The sequence below is a fragment of the Taudactylus pleione genome, unplaced genomic scaffold (assembly GCF_031769625.1).
Source record: "Taudactylus pleione unplaced genomic scaffold, aTauple2 ptg000040l, whole genome shotgun sequence".
Classification (NCBI taxonomy): domain Eukaryota; kingdom Metazoa; phylum Chordata; class Amphibia; order Anura; family Myobatrachidae; genus Taudactylus; species Taudactylus pleione.
Window position 1 is genome coordinate 29,163,985 of NW_028284442.1, and position 16,953 is coordinate 29,180,937.

General features: G+C 41.6%; 1 protein-coding gene across 1 annotated transcript in view; it reads left to right on the plus strand.

Annotated features, from left to right (window-relative positions):
• Positions 1–16,953, plus strand: part of SMTNL2 (smoothelin like 2) — a 128,312-nt gene that overhangs the window by 95,570 nt on the left and 15,789 nt on the right. Inside the window, exons 7-8 of the mRNA XM_088455082.1 lie at positions 3,127–3,244; positions 6,088–6,239. Coding sequence (XP_088311208.1) covers positions 3,127–3,244; positions 6,088–6,239 — 270 coding nt within the window. The remainder of the gene's footprint in view (positions 1–3,126; positions 3,245–6,087; positions 6,240–16,953) is intronic.

The window sequence follows — 16,953 nt, forward strand, 5'->3', positions numbered from 1 at the left end:
GATTTACTTACATATACAATTCAATATTTGTTTGACCAAGACCTAGGAGTAAAGTCAGACTGCTTCATCTCCTCCTCCAGCTGTTTGGTGACCTAGTTCATTTTATTTTCCTAAACGAGCCTTTGTTGCCTGATTTCTGGAACTTGACTTTATTCCTAGTCCAGTCCCGTGTATGCTGAGTTATTGAGGCTGCCCTGCAGTTAAGCATTGCTCCCTATTCAGTACCTTGGCTGGCAGATTTCATAAACGGGTATCCACTTGTAGATAAACAAACGAGAGCACGATTAGGACATTGCAATCGTGCTCTCGTTTGTATAGCTAGTGATGTGCCTAGACTGAATGATCGCTCGTTCAGTCCCGGCACATCCCTCATCCCCGTACATGCTGAACCTGACGAGATCGTCAGGTTGACCAGCATGTACGGGCGATGCCGGATGTCAGAAGCGACCAGCGGGCACGCGCATCGCTGGTCGCTTCTGACCAAAACATGCCCGATGCATACGCGATTTGCAAGCGATTGCACGATAATGATGTCGTTACCGTGTAATAGCTTGGCTAAATCGCTAAGTGGATACCGAAAAGCACAGCTTGTGCTGAACTACACTTCAGTATGCAAGAGAAACCAGATAATCCTATTTTGGTTGTGAAATTTGGCAGTGTGTGTATACACAAATGGGTATAAACATTCATTTCTGTTCCTGTTGTTGTAATCTTGGGTCCTAATGTTACAAACATTTCAAGAAGAACGACAGGTAAAATGGTTACTGTAACAATGAACTCCCCTTTTCCCAAGGGACAGACCTGTAGGGGTCAATGTTCTGAAGTGATTCGCCCCTGCCAAGTCCAATATCTGTCCATTCTCCAGGCCGCAACACTTGGGAGATTAGAACACTGGATAAAGCTGAGTGATTGCAGCCACCCAATACGTGTTATGAAAACAGCGCACTGTGTGCTTAATTCATTGTAACCTATCCAGCATGTCACACTTCGGAGAATTCGAAGGTCATTACCAAGAAGGATGAGTAATTCTGGGAATTAGTAATATAAAATAGTGGTTGCTCAGATCAACTTAATAGTCTTTCACAGGTGCATGAAAGCGAAGGATTTTAATCTAGACTAGGAAAAAAAAAACTTGTTCCCCCAGCACACTGCAATAGACCAGCAATACGATTTGAATACTACATGTTAATAGAAATCTAGAGATTTTTGTTGCATATATTTGCAAAGATATGTTTAAGTACCAGGCCACGCCAAGGCGTCTCTGTACAGGTGTCCCTAATGCTTGATAATAACAACCACTTTGGATCATATAATTGCATACTGTTATGCCACATGATAATGGCATATACTAGAACTACCTTTTTTTTTCTATTTGGGAGAAGGTTATCTATAGCTACCATACTGGATTTCTTCTTTAAGCACAAGGTGAAGCGCGCTGTTATCTGTAGCTATAAACAGATGCTTGCTCTAATTTTTCTTTCCGATGGATGGAATTCCATGATTGGATGCTGTGGGTTGCAACCTGAATACATATTTAGAGTAAGTCATCAGTATATTTGGACCTACGCAGGCTGGCACTAGCACGTGGCCAGAGTGCCTAATGCAGGATCAATTTCCAATTTGGCCACACATACATATTGGACAGGCTTGTCGGCTCGCCCTTAGAACTAAGCAGCCAGCTCACCACGGGGCTTCTCAGCGCAGTCAGTGCAGACATATTGACAGCCGTCATCTGCTGCCTGGATGGAAATGCATGTACACAGCTGATCCGGACAGTTTGGTTGGGATAATTATTTGAGGCACTTTTCTTTAAAGCAACCGTATTGCTGGATGTGTATGCAACAAACAACTCCATGTTTCTTCTTCAGGGTCCGTAGGGATCCACAGAGATACCATGGGGATATTATGGTTGGAGACCAGGCACCAAACAGTTAAAGCTTCAGCTCCTAGGATGCCTGGGGTCCTCCTCCATATATACCCTGCCCCTAGCCATAGGACTTCAGTTGTTCGTTTGGTGCGGCAGGATCAGACGCACCTTTGTAACGGGACTCATCTGCCAGTCCTAAGCTTTTATTTTATGTTATGTTTTGTTTTTTGGGTTTGCAGTACTAAGTGTCTGAATTAAGACGCATATACTGCGACTCCATCTACCTCCGCCAGGCCCCAACACCAGTAACTGGGCTGGTGATTTCGGCGGGCCGCGGCTAAGCTTGCTAGCCGCTATGCTGCGACCTGGATTACAACCGGATGTACGGAGATGTCAGGTAAGGCGCTTCCCCGCTTACGAGAAATCGCGAGCGGCAGTCAGAGACGCACCAGAAGCCACTGCTGTTATGGCCTGGAATTGTCCGCGTCCTAACTACACCACCGGGGCCTTATCATCTGACGCCGGGGATCGGCAGTGGACTCTTCTGCTGCCACAAGGCCAACGTACCCGGCTGGTTAACGCAGCTATGGGGAGGTAGGCACTCCCCCGGCAACTCCTCCCCCGGCCCAGACGCAGTCCCTACGAAAGATGTATGAGGTGAATTTTATGGACTGCCAAAGGGATGTCTTTTACAAATTTTTTTTTAAAGTCTATATTGTAAGTTTTAACATTGTGCAAAGAACCTGATGACCTACAGCAAACTAATCAAGCATCCACATTAGTTTAACTTGCAGTTAGTCATCAAAGCTGTTGTCTGATTGGTTGTTACGGATTTTATTTATTACATTTATGCTATGTCTACAAGTTATGACATTTTCCTTTTTATTTTATATGTTTCATGGCAACACTTTTGTGTTAAATGCATTTTGTAGTCTGACTTGATGTGGGTAATATAATAAGCAGCGTGATTTATCAAAATTTATGATTTTTGCAGCAGGATTTAAAACGGCAATTTTTTGTTAATGTTTAAATCGAGGCAAAATTGGTGCTTTAAATATCACAGCAAAAGTCTTTAACAAATCGCTGTTCATTGCATATCCCTAACATATTCCTTTAATTGAAGTAATTATATTTATTTATCTGCATAAATGCTTTCTTGAATCCTTTTTGGTATTCTCTTTGATTAGATGAAAAAATTTCTAACCCCCTCTGAGCATTGTAAGCAGGGCCTCTGATTATTACACTTCTGTTGTTTATAGAGGCAAGGGGGAATCCAAGGTGAAGCTGAAAAGGTCTCAGAGTTTTGGCGTTTCCAGCGCTAGCAGCATTAAACAGATCCTCCTGGAATGGTGCCGTTCAAAAACCATTGGTTACAAGGTAAGAGTTCTATTCCTAGTCATTTATTTGTGCCTGCACTAGTTGGTTGTCAGTGTTCATACTCAGCAATGCAGAAAGGAGACAGACCTAAAGATTTCTGTCTTACTCCTCTGGTTATAATGAGTGAACCAACGGGTGAAATACAGCACTTCCAAAAATGTCTAACATTATTTCAACTTTATACGGTACAGCTGCAACATATTATATCAATTTGTTTTTGTTTTGTTTTTAAAAGTTAAAATTACAGTGTCCCAAAATGTTGAAGTATCGCTACTTGCAGTGTGTACCTGTGTATATTGCATGTAATATACATAAATTATAAGCCAGTATGTGCTTTTTCCAGCAATTCTCACCAGTCCTTACCAGCAGGCGTACGGTTGTAGTAGCGTAGCCTGTGCTGTAGTCTTTTCGTAAGAAGCTGTTCATGCATCAGATCTGTAGAATTTCATGACATGCACCATGATATAGATAACTAGACAGTGGGAATGTAGAGACTACAACTATGGGGCAATGGGGATACACAGGAGCACTTGTAATTAGAATCTGTAGATAATCAGTATAAGTAGACAGAAGTGTTTATACCCAGAGAGGGGAGGGTAAGGGCCTGCAGAGATGGATGGAGGCTATTTTAGGCAGTGTATCTGGGCAGGCTCTAGGATCTGAGAAGGGTTTTCCCTGACAGCGTATACAGATGAAACAAGCACAAATTTCTTTCTTGATTCAATTTAAAGGCATTTTGAAAACATCCGTGTATGTATAAATTCCAATGGCTTGACATTCAAAGTGGGTGGGGGGGGGGGGAATCTTTGTTTAGACTCCCAAATACTGAAGCCCCCATGGTTAGCATTATGATTAGACCCTATTGTTAAATGTAGTTCACCTACTTATATAACTGCTCTATTTGAGTCTTCATGCACTTAGTCCATTTATAACATATTCCCTAAACTGTATCACACCCTGTCACTTGGGATATTTAGGTTATGGGTTACAGGACTGTCCACATCATAATGGATTTAAAGATATTCAGGTCACCAGAATGACAGCTCATTTAAAATGTGTGCCATTGTATGTGGCATTGATATTTATCCTGCTGCAAATTACTGAAATGTTTAGGATATTGTGGCATAGCAAGGCACAGGTCATCAATGATCCTTATGTCACTGTACCACATCATAAGCAGCGGTATTGCTAAAGGGGGGGTGTTACAACCCAGTACCAAGATACTCCACTCTAACTGCTGTCCGTAACTTCAAGATCAGCACTCACTTGACTCTGGGTGACGTGGGTTTGACACACAGTTAATCAAAAAATAACCACCTGGTCTGACTACAGAAATTATTACACTCCCTAGTATCTCTCCCGCCCACTATTCATTTCCCAATATTATAACTGCCACCATGGAAAGGATTTTAGTAGGAAGTTTTCAATCTCCCTGCACAATTACCATTAAGTCACATTTATAATTACCCAAATAATAACCTGTAGTGCAGATATATAGCATGGATCATCTGATAAGAATCACAGAGACCAATCTTATTAAAAGAAGTTTAATATGAGAAATATACTCACAATGCTTATACAAAAACAATAAGAATGACATATACAAAGATAGTCTTATGGAAATATTTTTTTATAAACAAATAGGAAAAATTAATGAACAGTCTTTCTTACATGAATCTGTTTGCGGGGACAAGAAGATGGAGCAATTCCCAATGTCAGATTAGCTCCCAAGAATTGTACAAAGTTTCAGCGTTTTACATTTTATTTTATGCTTGCCTCAGCTGTCACAAAGTACTCCTTCTGCTTGCTCACTGGCTTGTGACAATGCAAATTATGGTTTATGGCCCTTTGTCTAGAGCATGCTTAAACCAACTGTCTGAAGTAAGTAAAGGTTAAAACGCATACCTCTGCCAGGGTATATAAAATAAGGAGAATATGATATTAAAATAATCCAACATCTTGATACCAACAAACAGATACATGATATAGGGGGTCTTCAAAAGTGATAATGTTATTTAATTCCTCTTTCCTAAATAGAATTTTGTCATGGCTAGAGGCGTTTATGGTATAGGGTCGGCATCTCTGACGTTTTGCAGATCTTCAAGGAGTAGATTAACATGTCATGTGAAATTTTACATTCTTAGATAATAAGTGTCACCATAGAAAACTTTGACTTTCCCATAAATCTGTTCCCTGATCTGAGCAACTCACTACATCTGCCTGACCCTCTGTCTGCAAGCAAGTCTGGGGGGAGAAACAATATATGCGAAAAGTGATCCAGGAAAAACACACCTATTGTTACGTCTTAGACAAATTATTAACCTTGCATCTGTACTTCAAGGGTCAATCGCAGGTCACCACTATGGTAATTAAAAGAAATACACCTAATAAACATAACGGGTTACATGTTGCCTAATATCTAGTGATCCATAACCTAATCGCGACAGAGCAATATATCTCTTTATGAAATGTATGAATGATCAGTTCTTTGTCCATTTGTTATTAGCATCGGGCAAAGTGTTAGGGTTGGGTCACAGAGGGCATGCCAGCACATTACTCTTCTTATAAATCGGACATTGACTGTATGACTTGATATGCACAATTATCTGTAGGGGGTGTCTGTCGCTGCCTGAGCCATGGCATATTGAATGTGGTAGTTGTCAGTTCTGGAAAACTGTTTGCCATGTACAGTTCAAGTGCAATCTGAACCTGGGATTTTTTTCATGTGTTATTTTGGCACTTTGCTTCTGTATGTACACAAATCCCTGAGACTGTTTTGAATGTGCTATAGGTTTACTATAGGTCTGTAAGTTTAATCTTTCCTTTATTTTTTGTTCTTTTAGAACATTGATCTACAGAACTTTTCGTCCAGTTGGAGTGATGGAATGGCTTTCTGTGCCCTCGTCCACTCGTTCTTCCCTGAAGCTTTTGACTATGACGCTCTGGTGCCTTCTAATCACAAGCAGAACTTTGAACAAGCTTTCTCCACAGCTGAGTGAGTACAGTCTCTCTATCTCCAGTTAGGTGTCCTCTGTATGACACGTGACCCTCACCCAGAAAGACTGTGGTCTTTCAATGCAACTTGTGTTGTCTTAGGTGAGCAGTTGGAACTTTATTTTATTAATTGATCTAATGTCTACACATAATGAGGCTCATATGTGACAAACAAGTGTTTTCTGAAAGATGTGCAAAACTGCATATCAACAGTTTGTATACGATTGGTAAAGAGGTATTAAATTCCTTGAAAAAATGCAATTGGGGATACAGTGACATGACCGGAGGACACAAGGCTGCTGGTCAGAATCCCGACAGCGGAATGCCGGCTAGGGATTTATGATAGGTGCCGAAATACCAATGCCTATCATAATCCCGAGGACGGGGGCGCCCTTAGTGTTAGCCGTGGGGGGGAGGGTTAGGATTAGGGAGTCTAACAGGGCTAGGGTTAGATATGGGGGGGAGAGATTAGGGTTAGGCACCCCTAGGGGGGGGGGGTTAGGGTTAGGCACCCCCAGGGAAAGGTTAGGGTTAGGCGCCCCCCAGGGAGGGTTAGGTTTAGTGAGCGGTAAGGGGGGGTTAGGGTTAGGCACCCCCGGGGGTAGGTTAGGGTTATGCACTAAGGGGGAAGTTAGGGTTAGGCACCACTGAGGAAGGGGTTTTTTTTGGGGGGGGGGCAGGGGAGTGTAGGGTACTTACCTGCTTCTGTCAGGATCTTGATCCTGTTGGGATTTGACATTTCAATCCCATTCCGTGTAATTGTGTTCAACATGTAACAACAACTTGTAGTTCCCCAACAGCCATAGTGACATGCTGCTTTAACCAAGTAAGAGAGGGGCCATTTGTTTCTTGTTGCAGTTCTATAAATTACTGATTTAGGGAAACATTAAGAAGGTGTTCAGTGCACTCAGCTCATATGATTGACAGCCCATGTGCGCATCTGTTGCCTATCCAGCCGCTATTCCGCCTGTTCACACAGGATTTAATTTATGTATTAAGGAGTTTTTAAGACCTGCTAAGCTGAGTTTCCTAGAGGAATAAGCCTTAAAAAGAAAAGAAAAATATTATGTGAAAGAGGAAATGGGATCTTTGCTGGGAAATTAATTTAATGTCAAAGTTAGCAGTCAACAGTACTTTCAAACTCTTTTCCAGGAATTGATGTGACGTGTGTGTGTGTGTGTGTGTGTGTGTGTGTGTGTGTGTGTGTCTGTTTTATTAATTGTCAGAATAAAATACAATAGAAAAAAGTTGGTTATTATGATGAGCCATGGATTTTCCATCTAATTCACTGTACTATGTAAGTGCCAAGTAGAGTAGCAAGATCTACCATGTCAGCCCTGACACCCGCACACCACATAGCTGTATGGATTTATTGCAGCTTTATGTGATTAATATTGCAGACATGAAGCATGCATGGGAATGAACTGCAAAACGTCATGCAGAATGTTTATTTACATAGCTGATTTCCATTGCATGTATTTGGTCTGCCACTTATGTTATGCAGTGCTGTATAATATGTCTCTTTCTTTCCTTCCTCCTTATGCTGGCCACAAACATTCCCCTTGCCTTACCAAGCTCCACAATATCAGCGTGTGCTGAGATGCAGTGGGAGATTGCTGTGGCTGCTGCTTAGCAGCCGCGAGCAATCTCCTATGCCTGAGGGGGGGGAGCGATCACACTGATCGCGCCCCCCCCTGGCTTTGCGCCGGGCTGAGGGGCTCACAGCGCCCCCCTCCCCGGTGTGTAGCGCTGCAAATGTATACTTTTTTTTAACTTTTTTATTCGAGGTCGCGTGGCCACGCCTCCCGCTGTTAGGCCACGCCCCCTCTTTACCAGGGCCCCCCCGCAGCGCTCTCAACGGCCCTGGGGATCACAGGTGATGGGTTCTACAGCATTTGTAAAAGTTTATTCTAAAGCAAAAGAGCATTTTCTCACTTTTACAGACACTTTTGAGAACACGAGTTTAGAGTGACTCTTGCCTTGGTATTCATTCAGAATGAAAGTGTACACAGGGGGCTGACATTTTGTAGGCTGCTAAAGAAATAATTAGTGCCTCCGGTCTCAGTGATGGCACTAGTCCAGGCAACTTAATGTCAGTCTCCAATCTGTGTAGCTGGTGGCCAAACTTTAAGGAGTGCAGAGGTAAGATACATTACACCTTATTTATAGAGACATTTATTGTGCATATCTTGTGTCATTGGAGGCTACATAGTGCAAACTCATGTATCAAAAAAACCAGCAGTGGTCTCATCTATTTACAGTAGCTTAGGCAATTCAAGCAAGTGTATGGTTGCATTACGTTATTGCCTAGTTGCATTTTTTCTTTTTACCCCCAGTTTGTGGAAATGGCTACAAATATAGGATAGTTTCATAATCAACCCCTTAAATGGTCCTGTATAATATTACTTTTAGAAATAACTTGGTCTAACTGTTCAACAAGATCAGAGCAACAATAACCCAGGCCCATGCTAAAAAAATACCCCTCCCTCCTACAAATGATGTACTCCATAGCCTCAAGCCCACCTTGTTAGCTTAGAGACAGGGCTATTCATGAACGAGGCAACCTCTTTTCAAAACTTCCGCTCATTCTTCTATATCAGATAAATCATAATAACCTATAGAGCAATCAAAAAAAATTTTACAGTTATGTTGGCGGGGGCCTATGTTCATACCAAACATCCCTCCCCTCCCCCCCCACCTCACAGCTACTCTCATCTTATGTCTACGTCCTACCATTTCCAAGTCAGATCGGCTCCCCTGTTGTCTTGTGACATCCGCAGAGCGTATAAAGTGGAAGCTCAGGAGAAGGTGCCTGGAAGCAACCACCTCTAATGTCTCCAGTAGTTCTGCCGCTGTATGTTGGCATTGAGGAACAGCTAGTCGGTACTGTCTGGTAAAGATGAGCACCTTCTATCAGCTCTTACTATTAAAGTCTGTGCAAAATTAACAGACTGAATGAATTCAGATCAACAATCTGTTCCACATCTTCTGCCGTAGAAAAATAATGAATAAATAGTTAGCGAGAATAATTAACGCATAGCTAGGCGCCACCCATACACTCTCACCACCAGAGCTTTAGTAGCCTACCCACAAATCCAGGCCTGATACAGTTGTGAAAGGTCCTTGTTCCACATGGTATTCTTGAAACTTGTCATCACTTTGTGCCGAGAAGGTCAGGTTAAATAAATCTTGTCACAGTCCGTATGTGCTCTGCTTTAGTAGAGGAAATAATAGACCACATATGTTATCCTCATTTATGGAGCTTTCAGTAAATAAGTATTGTATATAATATGGGTAGCACAGATGGTGTAATGGTTAGCATTACTGCCTCACAGCACTGAGGTCGTGGGTTCAATTCCCACTATGGCCCTAACTGTGTGGAGTTTGTATGTTCTCCTTGTGCTTGCGTGGGTTTTTTCCTCCCAAACTCCAAAAATCTACTGGTAGGTTGATTGGCTCCCACCAAAATTAACCATAGTGTGTGTGTGCATGCGTGAACATGAACATGTGGTAGGGAATATAGATTGTAAGCTCCACTGGGGCAGGGACTGATGTGAATGGCCAAATATTCTCTGTGAAGCGCTGCGGAATATGTGTGCACTATATATATAACTGGTAATAAATAATAATTTCTGCACACATGACCTACATGCATATCATTTTGTCACCTCTCAAAATACCCTGTGTGGTATCCACTTACCACAGAGCTGTCTGATAACTCTGCTGAGATCTTCATCAAGCAGAGGAACCCAGGCCAACCAAGATGACCCAATTGCCAGTTGCTTGGTAATTGTTTCTATGGGATAACTCACAGCATAGCTGGGCGTCTGGCACTTGTAGTAGTGCTGGACACGGGGCCTGGATCAGAGAAAGACGCTAATGCCACCACTGCTGTGAGTTTGTACGCAGGGGCTGTGCGAAAACATGCAAATGTCTCAGCCGTTGGGATATGTTGCAGATCAGTCGATTTATTGGAGTTCTGTGTAACCCTGGAGCCGGAGTCATTTTTCCTGCATATGAGATCACAATCGCAGTTTGTGAAACGCCCCTGAAACAGTCGCGACACACCTACAAAATTACGTCGCCAGTCCCCCAAATGTTCCCTGACAGTCGGTCTACAGTCAAATCCTCGCTGTGACCACTGATTGTAATAAAAGTTGACACGTGAAGTGCAACTCATACACAGATCACAGATAATCGCTCTACTGCGTAAATATCAGCCCTGTGTCCATCTCTGAATCAGGCCCGCAGGGTGCTGATAAATGGATATGTCAGCAAAACACACAGGACAGATCACCCAGCGTTAGTATAGTGCCAAGTTCTGCACACCTGCTACCGGTTTGTTATTTAAGGGCTGTGACATAATTAAAAAGTAATTAACATTCTTTTGGACAGCATTCATAGCGATTACAATGGTGCTATATTTACTATGTAGTGTTCTAGGAATCCTTGCATCAATGTGATAAAATGCACTGAAAATATTAGGAGGAAGTAGCATAATATCTAAACAATAAATGTAATTGCATCCACTGAAAATGTTTTTATTATTCTTGCTACACACATATATTTTTTTATTACTCTTCTATTAAATTCCTATCTTGTATTGTGTAATGCATTGTGGGACAGGTATTGTTCTTATGCAGACAATAAATGCCTATGATCAAATGCCCCATGGCCCTTCCTTCTGGCTAGCAGGGTGTCTAGAATGGCGCCCTGCAGCCAGTATTGCTGTGGCAGTGCCGTCCGTAGCGTCCTTTGGACACTACAGGCAGGCACCTTGCCATGTGTACAGCTGTCCGGAGCGTCTTGAAGACTGTCCAGATACTGCTGCATTTCCCCAATGTCATGCTAAAAGGATGGGTCAGTGCATGGCACTGTTGAGCCCTGTAATGGCTTCGGGCATGCATATGTAAATCTCTTTTTTTCCTTCCAATCATTTGGACAGCTAAATAATGAGGATCGGAAGTAGCAATTGCATAGTGTGTAACTGTGTACGCACAATATTGGATATTTCCTCACAATGAAATATTGCATCATGCGCTATCTAACGTTTAAGACGGTTTTTACCATGTTACAGATTTTTTTTTGCATTCTTTCATCTTTTCAGAGTTGTAGATTGCTTACCTAGGGTTGAATGTTTGTCATTTGGGAGTATGCGGCCCAATACGGTGGTGCTAGCATCAGGTGCATTTATATATAGAGAAGCATTGCTGTCTACACATGCTAGGCTTGACAGTATCTGTATAGTTATAGGTTATCTAAAGCTGGCCATACACTGTGCGATATGCACCGTGCGACGCAATGGGGGATCCGACGTCCGGCTCCCCCTCCCCCACCCGCATAGCGCTGCATGGGAACGCACATCGCATCCCCAGATCGACTGAACCTGCAGTAAGATCTGGGGGTGCGATGTACGACTCCACGGGTGCGCGCTCTGTCCGATATCATGCCCATACACAGTACGATAGAGCAGCCAAATCATACCAATCCGTCAGATCGGCCGCTTTATCGCACTGTGTATGGGCACTTTTAGACTGATGTAAAATGAGACCTGTAGACCTATATAACCTGTTTTTTGTTCACCTTTTGTCCCAGTAAGTACTTTGGACACTATAATAAATAAATGATACAACACAGAAAAAGCTGGTATCGTTGTCAAAAACAAGATCAACTGGCGGTAAAACACATGCCTGTAGTAGAGTTTTTATGATAGGAACCACGTGCTTGCTGTCACTAGCATTACTAATTTATTAACAAGCTAGTTTATTAACAAGATAGCTGTTTCTTCTTAATAAGGTGACTATTTTTCATCCCTATTTTTCCCGTTGATTACGGTTTCTGCAGAATTAGCAGTAAATTAAGTGAAGAGGTATTTAATAAGCCTGTAATGCAAGTGATATATGCAACATCTCCTGTCTTCTGGTGACTAACGGAGCTCATTGCAGTCCCTATACAATGGGGACATTCCGGTTGCGCTATTTATCAAGCTTAGAAAAGCTTGACTACTGGAACGAAGTAATTTTCAGAAGGCACTATCCCGCTCCGAAGAGAGTCTGGATTGCAAATAGGGATCCATTTGTATCTCTATATGTCCCACAGCGCGCAAGCCATGTTGCTATGAATATCATCATTAAGCTGCTGCTTAGTAAATTTCCCATTGGCTGGTGTAAGATTAGTACTTGCCTAGCTAGATAGACAGAGAATGTGAATTTTGGAGCCCGCACAGGATAAAGACCAGAAAGGAAAAAACCCCGTCTTTGCTAATTCTCATAGCATAATTGAAGGGTAAGACAAATATAATTAATGAAGAACCAACTACGAGAAAAAAAAATTTTTTATACACAATTGGTGCAAGAAGAAAAATCAAAGGTTGGCGGTGCTCCCCTGAGTCAGAGAGTTACAATATCATAGAGAAAGAAAAGAAGACTCTTTGTTGGGGGCACTCAAAATAGAAAGTATGTAGAATTGGATGTATTCAATATAAAACTTAACATTTATTCTTATATATTATATAAAATATTGGACAATATACTACATGTAACATACAGACATACAAACAAAGCCCCTCATTAGTCAGTAAATACCGACCATGAGATCATTAATTCAGGAGTGAAAATAAGCTTTTGTGCAGTTTGCAACAAAAAGGTTCTATAATTCGTAACTATTCACTCACCCAGAGTAAGAATAAATATTTGTGCATTTTGCAACAAAATAATTATAAATAGTAGTTTAATCCAGTGTGATTAGTCCTGGCGAATATTAATAAAGCTTGCAAAAGCCCAAGTGGATGTATCCTGCTAAGGGGTAAGTACTGATTAAGCATAAAATAAATACACCTATAACCGTGAACTTTCTCCTAATTCCACATAAATAGTAGCTTGGTTCAGCTATCTAATTACTAACCGGCACTCTAGATTATAGATATTGTATGACCGGCAAGTGGACCATAAACACGCAATTGAGTGGATAAAGCAACCCCAATTGGGTGCATTTCTCCGTACATACGCTAAACATTACCACCTATAAATGGGGTTTGAAATAACCTGATGTATTCTGAAGCCATAGGTGCATTTTAGTAACATTGAATGAACCAGAGTGAAACAATATTATAACAATATATTGATTTCAAGAACCAATATTGAGGAACCACCAGCATAAAAATATCACAGTGTCACCTAAAGCAAAGGAAAAAGTTATAACTGTATAATAGGTTTGTAGTATAGCTGCCACAGAGTGGTGAGCCTAATAATGGTGAGTTAATTCAGTAAGATGCCCAGATATTGTCCCCCTCGTTTCTGCTGTCTCTGTGTCATGTATCACACAGAGGACATGGGATGAGAGAACGAGGTTGGCAGCTGGTGGGAAGAAAGACAGAAAGCACTTCTGCTGTCAGTATGCATAAGGCTACGTCTATACTGTTATCATAGACATTGCAGGACAAACGTGGTCAGCAAAACTGATGAGAGAGTGCAGAAAGTGTACCTGTAGCAAACCGGTTCAGTAGGAGTTCCACTCTATGCCAGTCAGCCGAAACGTCACCGGACGGGTGCACCGGGGATGTCTTGAGCGGCTAATTGCCGTGGGTATGGGCACCGGTCAGATGCTGGAGAAAATTTCAAACGGCTATAGTCAGGAAGGAGGGCAATTTGCAAGGCAAGTTCATGAAGCGGGCGGCAAGGGACCATACCACGCGTCTCCGGCAAGCAGTCATCAGGTTCTTAGCTGGCCGCTTAGATCACGTGAAACAAATGTCAGGTGAGCGGACGGTGACGAGCTGCACTGAACGTCTCTATGGTAGTCGGCGGGATGGTGCCCGGCCGGCCGAATCACTGTGCAGGTGATGACGTACGTTTCGCCTGAAAGAAAATTCCATTCATTTTATGAATTGATCATGTTATCAGGGAAAATGTTCACAAGTATATATATTTTATGATAATAGCAACACTTAGAGGGACATAGTTCAATAGCTGATGTCCGTCAGTAATATAGTTAAAAAGGTATAATTTCAGGAACATGCATAATATATAGCTGCAAAAACGTATTGCATAATGCATATAATAAATATATATAATAAGACCAATGATCTTGGTTTGGTAATGGTATATGTAGAAAAAAAAATTTTGTTTAATATACATGATCAGCGACATAGATACTCTTAGAGGAAACATGCAAAATGAAATTAATTGAGAAGGAAAGAGATTTTTTATTAAAACATGTAGAAAATGAGTCAATGCATAGTGCCATCATAATGTAGCAGATGTCTAACACTTTGCATAACCCAATATATTGATTATATGTTTATTTCCATCTTATTAAAGAATCTCCTAAGCTAGATGTAATTACATAAGGGGTAACTGAAAGATGGCATGTAGGACAAGTAGCATATTAGTGAGTGACCAAAAGCCAAATAAATAACCAATGTGTTGATCATATCAGAGCGCCGTCAATTAATATGAAAGTATGAACCTAGTAGCTAAGAGAAAAAAGTAGCAGTGTGATGTTAATAATGCCAAAGCATAGTGAAAAAGCTGGAGACGGGGAATTAGATATAAGTATAGTTAGTACTAACACTGGAAATAAATATAACCAGTGAGGGATGCAAAGTAAGATTAAATATAAGTTAAAAGGACATAAGACAAGATAAGATGACAACATAAGTAAGGTGACCCCTAATTTGGGAAATGGAAGACCTTAGAAAATGTGGAGTTCAGAGGAAGGGGCTGTAATTAATATTTTCATTAAGGCCGCTAGGTGTAAGGGTCCCCAAGTTAAAGGTCCATTGGCTTTCTCTCTTGAGTAATTCCCTGGTCAGGTCACCTCCTCTTATACCCAATTTTACTTCTTCCAGACCGAAGGCCTTGAAGTTCTTCAAATCGCCCTTGTGTTTATAGTAAAAATGTCTTGCCACGGATGTCAGTTGTTTCATCCTTGTTATATCTGAGGGTGCATTTCTCACTGTGCCAAGATGTTCCAAAATCCTCTCTTTAAGCATCCTAGTGGTCATACCAACATATCTTGCACCACAATCACACGTGATGCAGTACACCACCCCTTTGGTCCTGCAATTAATGTAGTTCTTAATGAAAATTGATGTTCCATATCTGTTGGTGACCTCCTTTTTCTTTATCATATGTGGGCACGCTTTGCATGACCCACAAGGGTAAGAGCCTTTGGTAGATAATGGTAGAGGAGTAGTTCGTCTATAATGGCTCTGAGTGAGATTGTCGCGCAGATTAGGGGACCGTCTCCAACTCATGGCTACACGTTTACCCAAAATAGGTGACAAATCGTCGTCCAAGAGGAGAATATGCCAATGTTTCTGGATAATATTCCTGATGGACGAGGACTGTTATCAACAAATACTCCTGAATCCAACTGACACGTTCAAAAGCATATACTCTAACATGATCAATAGAGCCTTTGGGAATGGGATCATCACAAAATCTGAACATACTTATTTGAAGGTAGAACACCCTAAATTGGCGACCTTCTATCTTCTCCCCAAGGTGCATAAGAACAGTCTGACCCCACCTGGCAGACCAATAGTATCTGGTATTGGTAGCTTATCTGAAAGAGCCAGTATGTTTATAGATCTACATCTCCGGCATTTTGTTTTACAACTCCCCTCCTACACTAGGGACACGTCGGACGTCCTCAAAAAGCTGCATGATATAAAATTGGAGGACAACCAGATACTAGCCAGTTTAGATGTGGAAGCACTATACACAAGCATCAATCACTCACTTGGTATCATGGCAGTACAGTACTTTCAAGCCATGGAAGATCATAATGAGTTCCAGGATTTCATCCTAGAGTTATTACATTTTGTATTACACTATAATTTCTTTACTTTTGACAAATTTTTTTTGCAGACCAGGGGTACAGCAATGGGCGCGGCTTGCGCACCAACCTATGCAAATATCTACTTGGGATGGTGGGAGCGAGAACACGTGTTTAATTAAACCAATGATCCCTACACTCATCACATTATAGCGTGGCATCGCTATATTGATGACATTCTTGTCATATGGGACGGTGATGAGAAACTCCTGCTTGAATTCATTCAGATTTTAAATCAGAATTCTCTTAATCTGAGACTAACACATGAAATCAGCAATACTGTGATCACCTTTTTAGATCTTAAAATCTATAAAAATTTGGAGGGCACTCTAGAAACTGAATTGTTTAGAAAAAAGACGGCTACCAATAGTGTTCTCCACCAAACAAGTTCCCATTTTCCACCTACATTGGAGAACATTCCTAAGGGCGAATTTCTTCGCCTTCGTAGGTACTGTTCTGATCAGAGAGTGTTTACACAACAAAGTCAAATACTGTCCTCCAGATTAAGAGAAAGAGGGTACAGTAATAGGTCCATTAAAAAAGCTGTAAGAACCACCAATGCAATTAACAGGGATGAACTCATTTTCGGACAAAGAAAAGAGAAAAACGCATTGGAGACTATTAGATTCGTGGGGGACTTCTGCCAAGAGTGGAGAACCATCAGGAATATTATCCAGAAACATTGGCATATTCTCCTCTTGGACAACGATTTGTCACCTATTTTGGGTAAACGTGTAGCCATGAGTTGGAGACGGTCCCCTAATCTGCGCGACAATCTCACTCAGAGCCATTATAGACGAACTACTCCTCTACCATTATCTACCAAAGGCTCTTACCCTTGTGGGTCATGCAAAGCGTGCCCACATATGATAAAG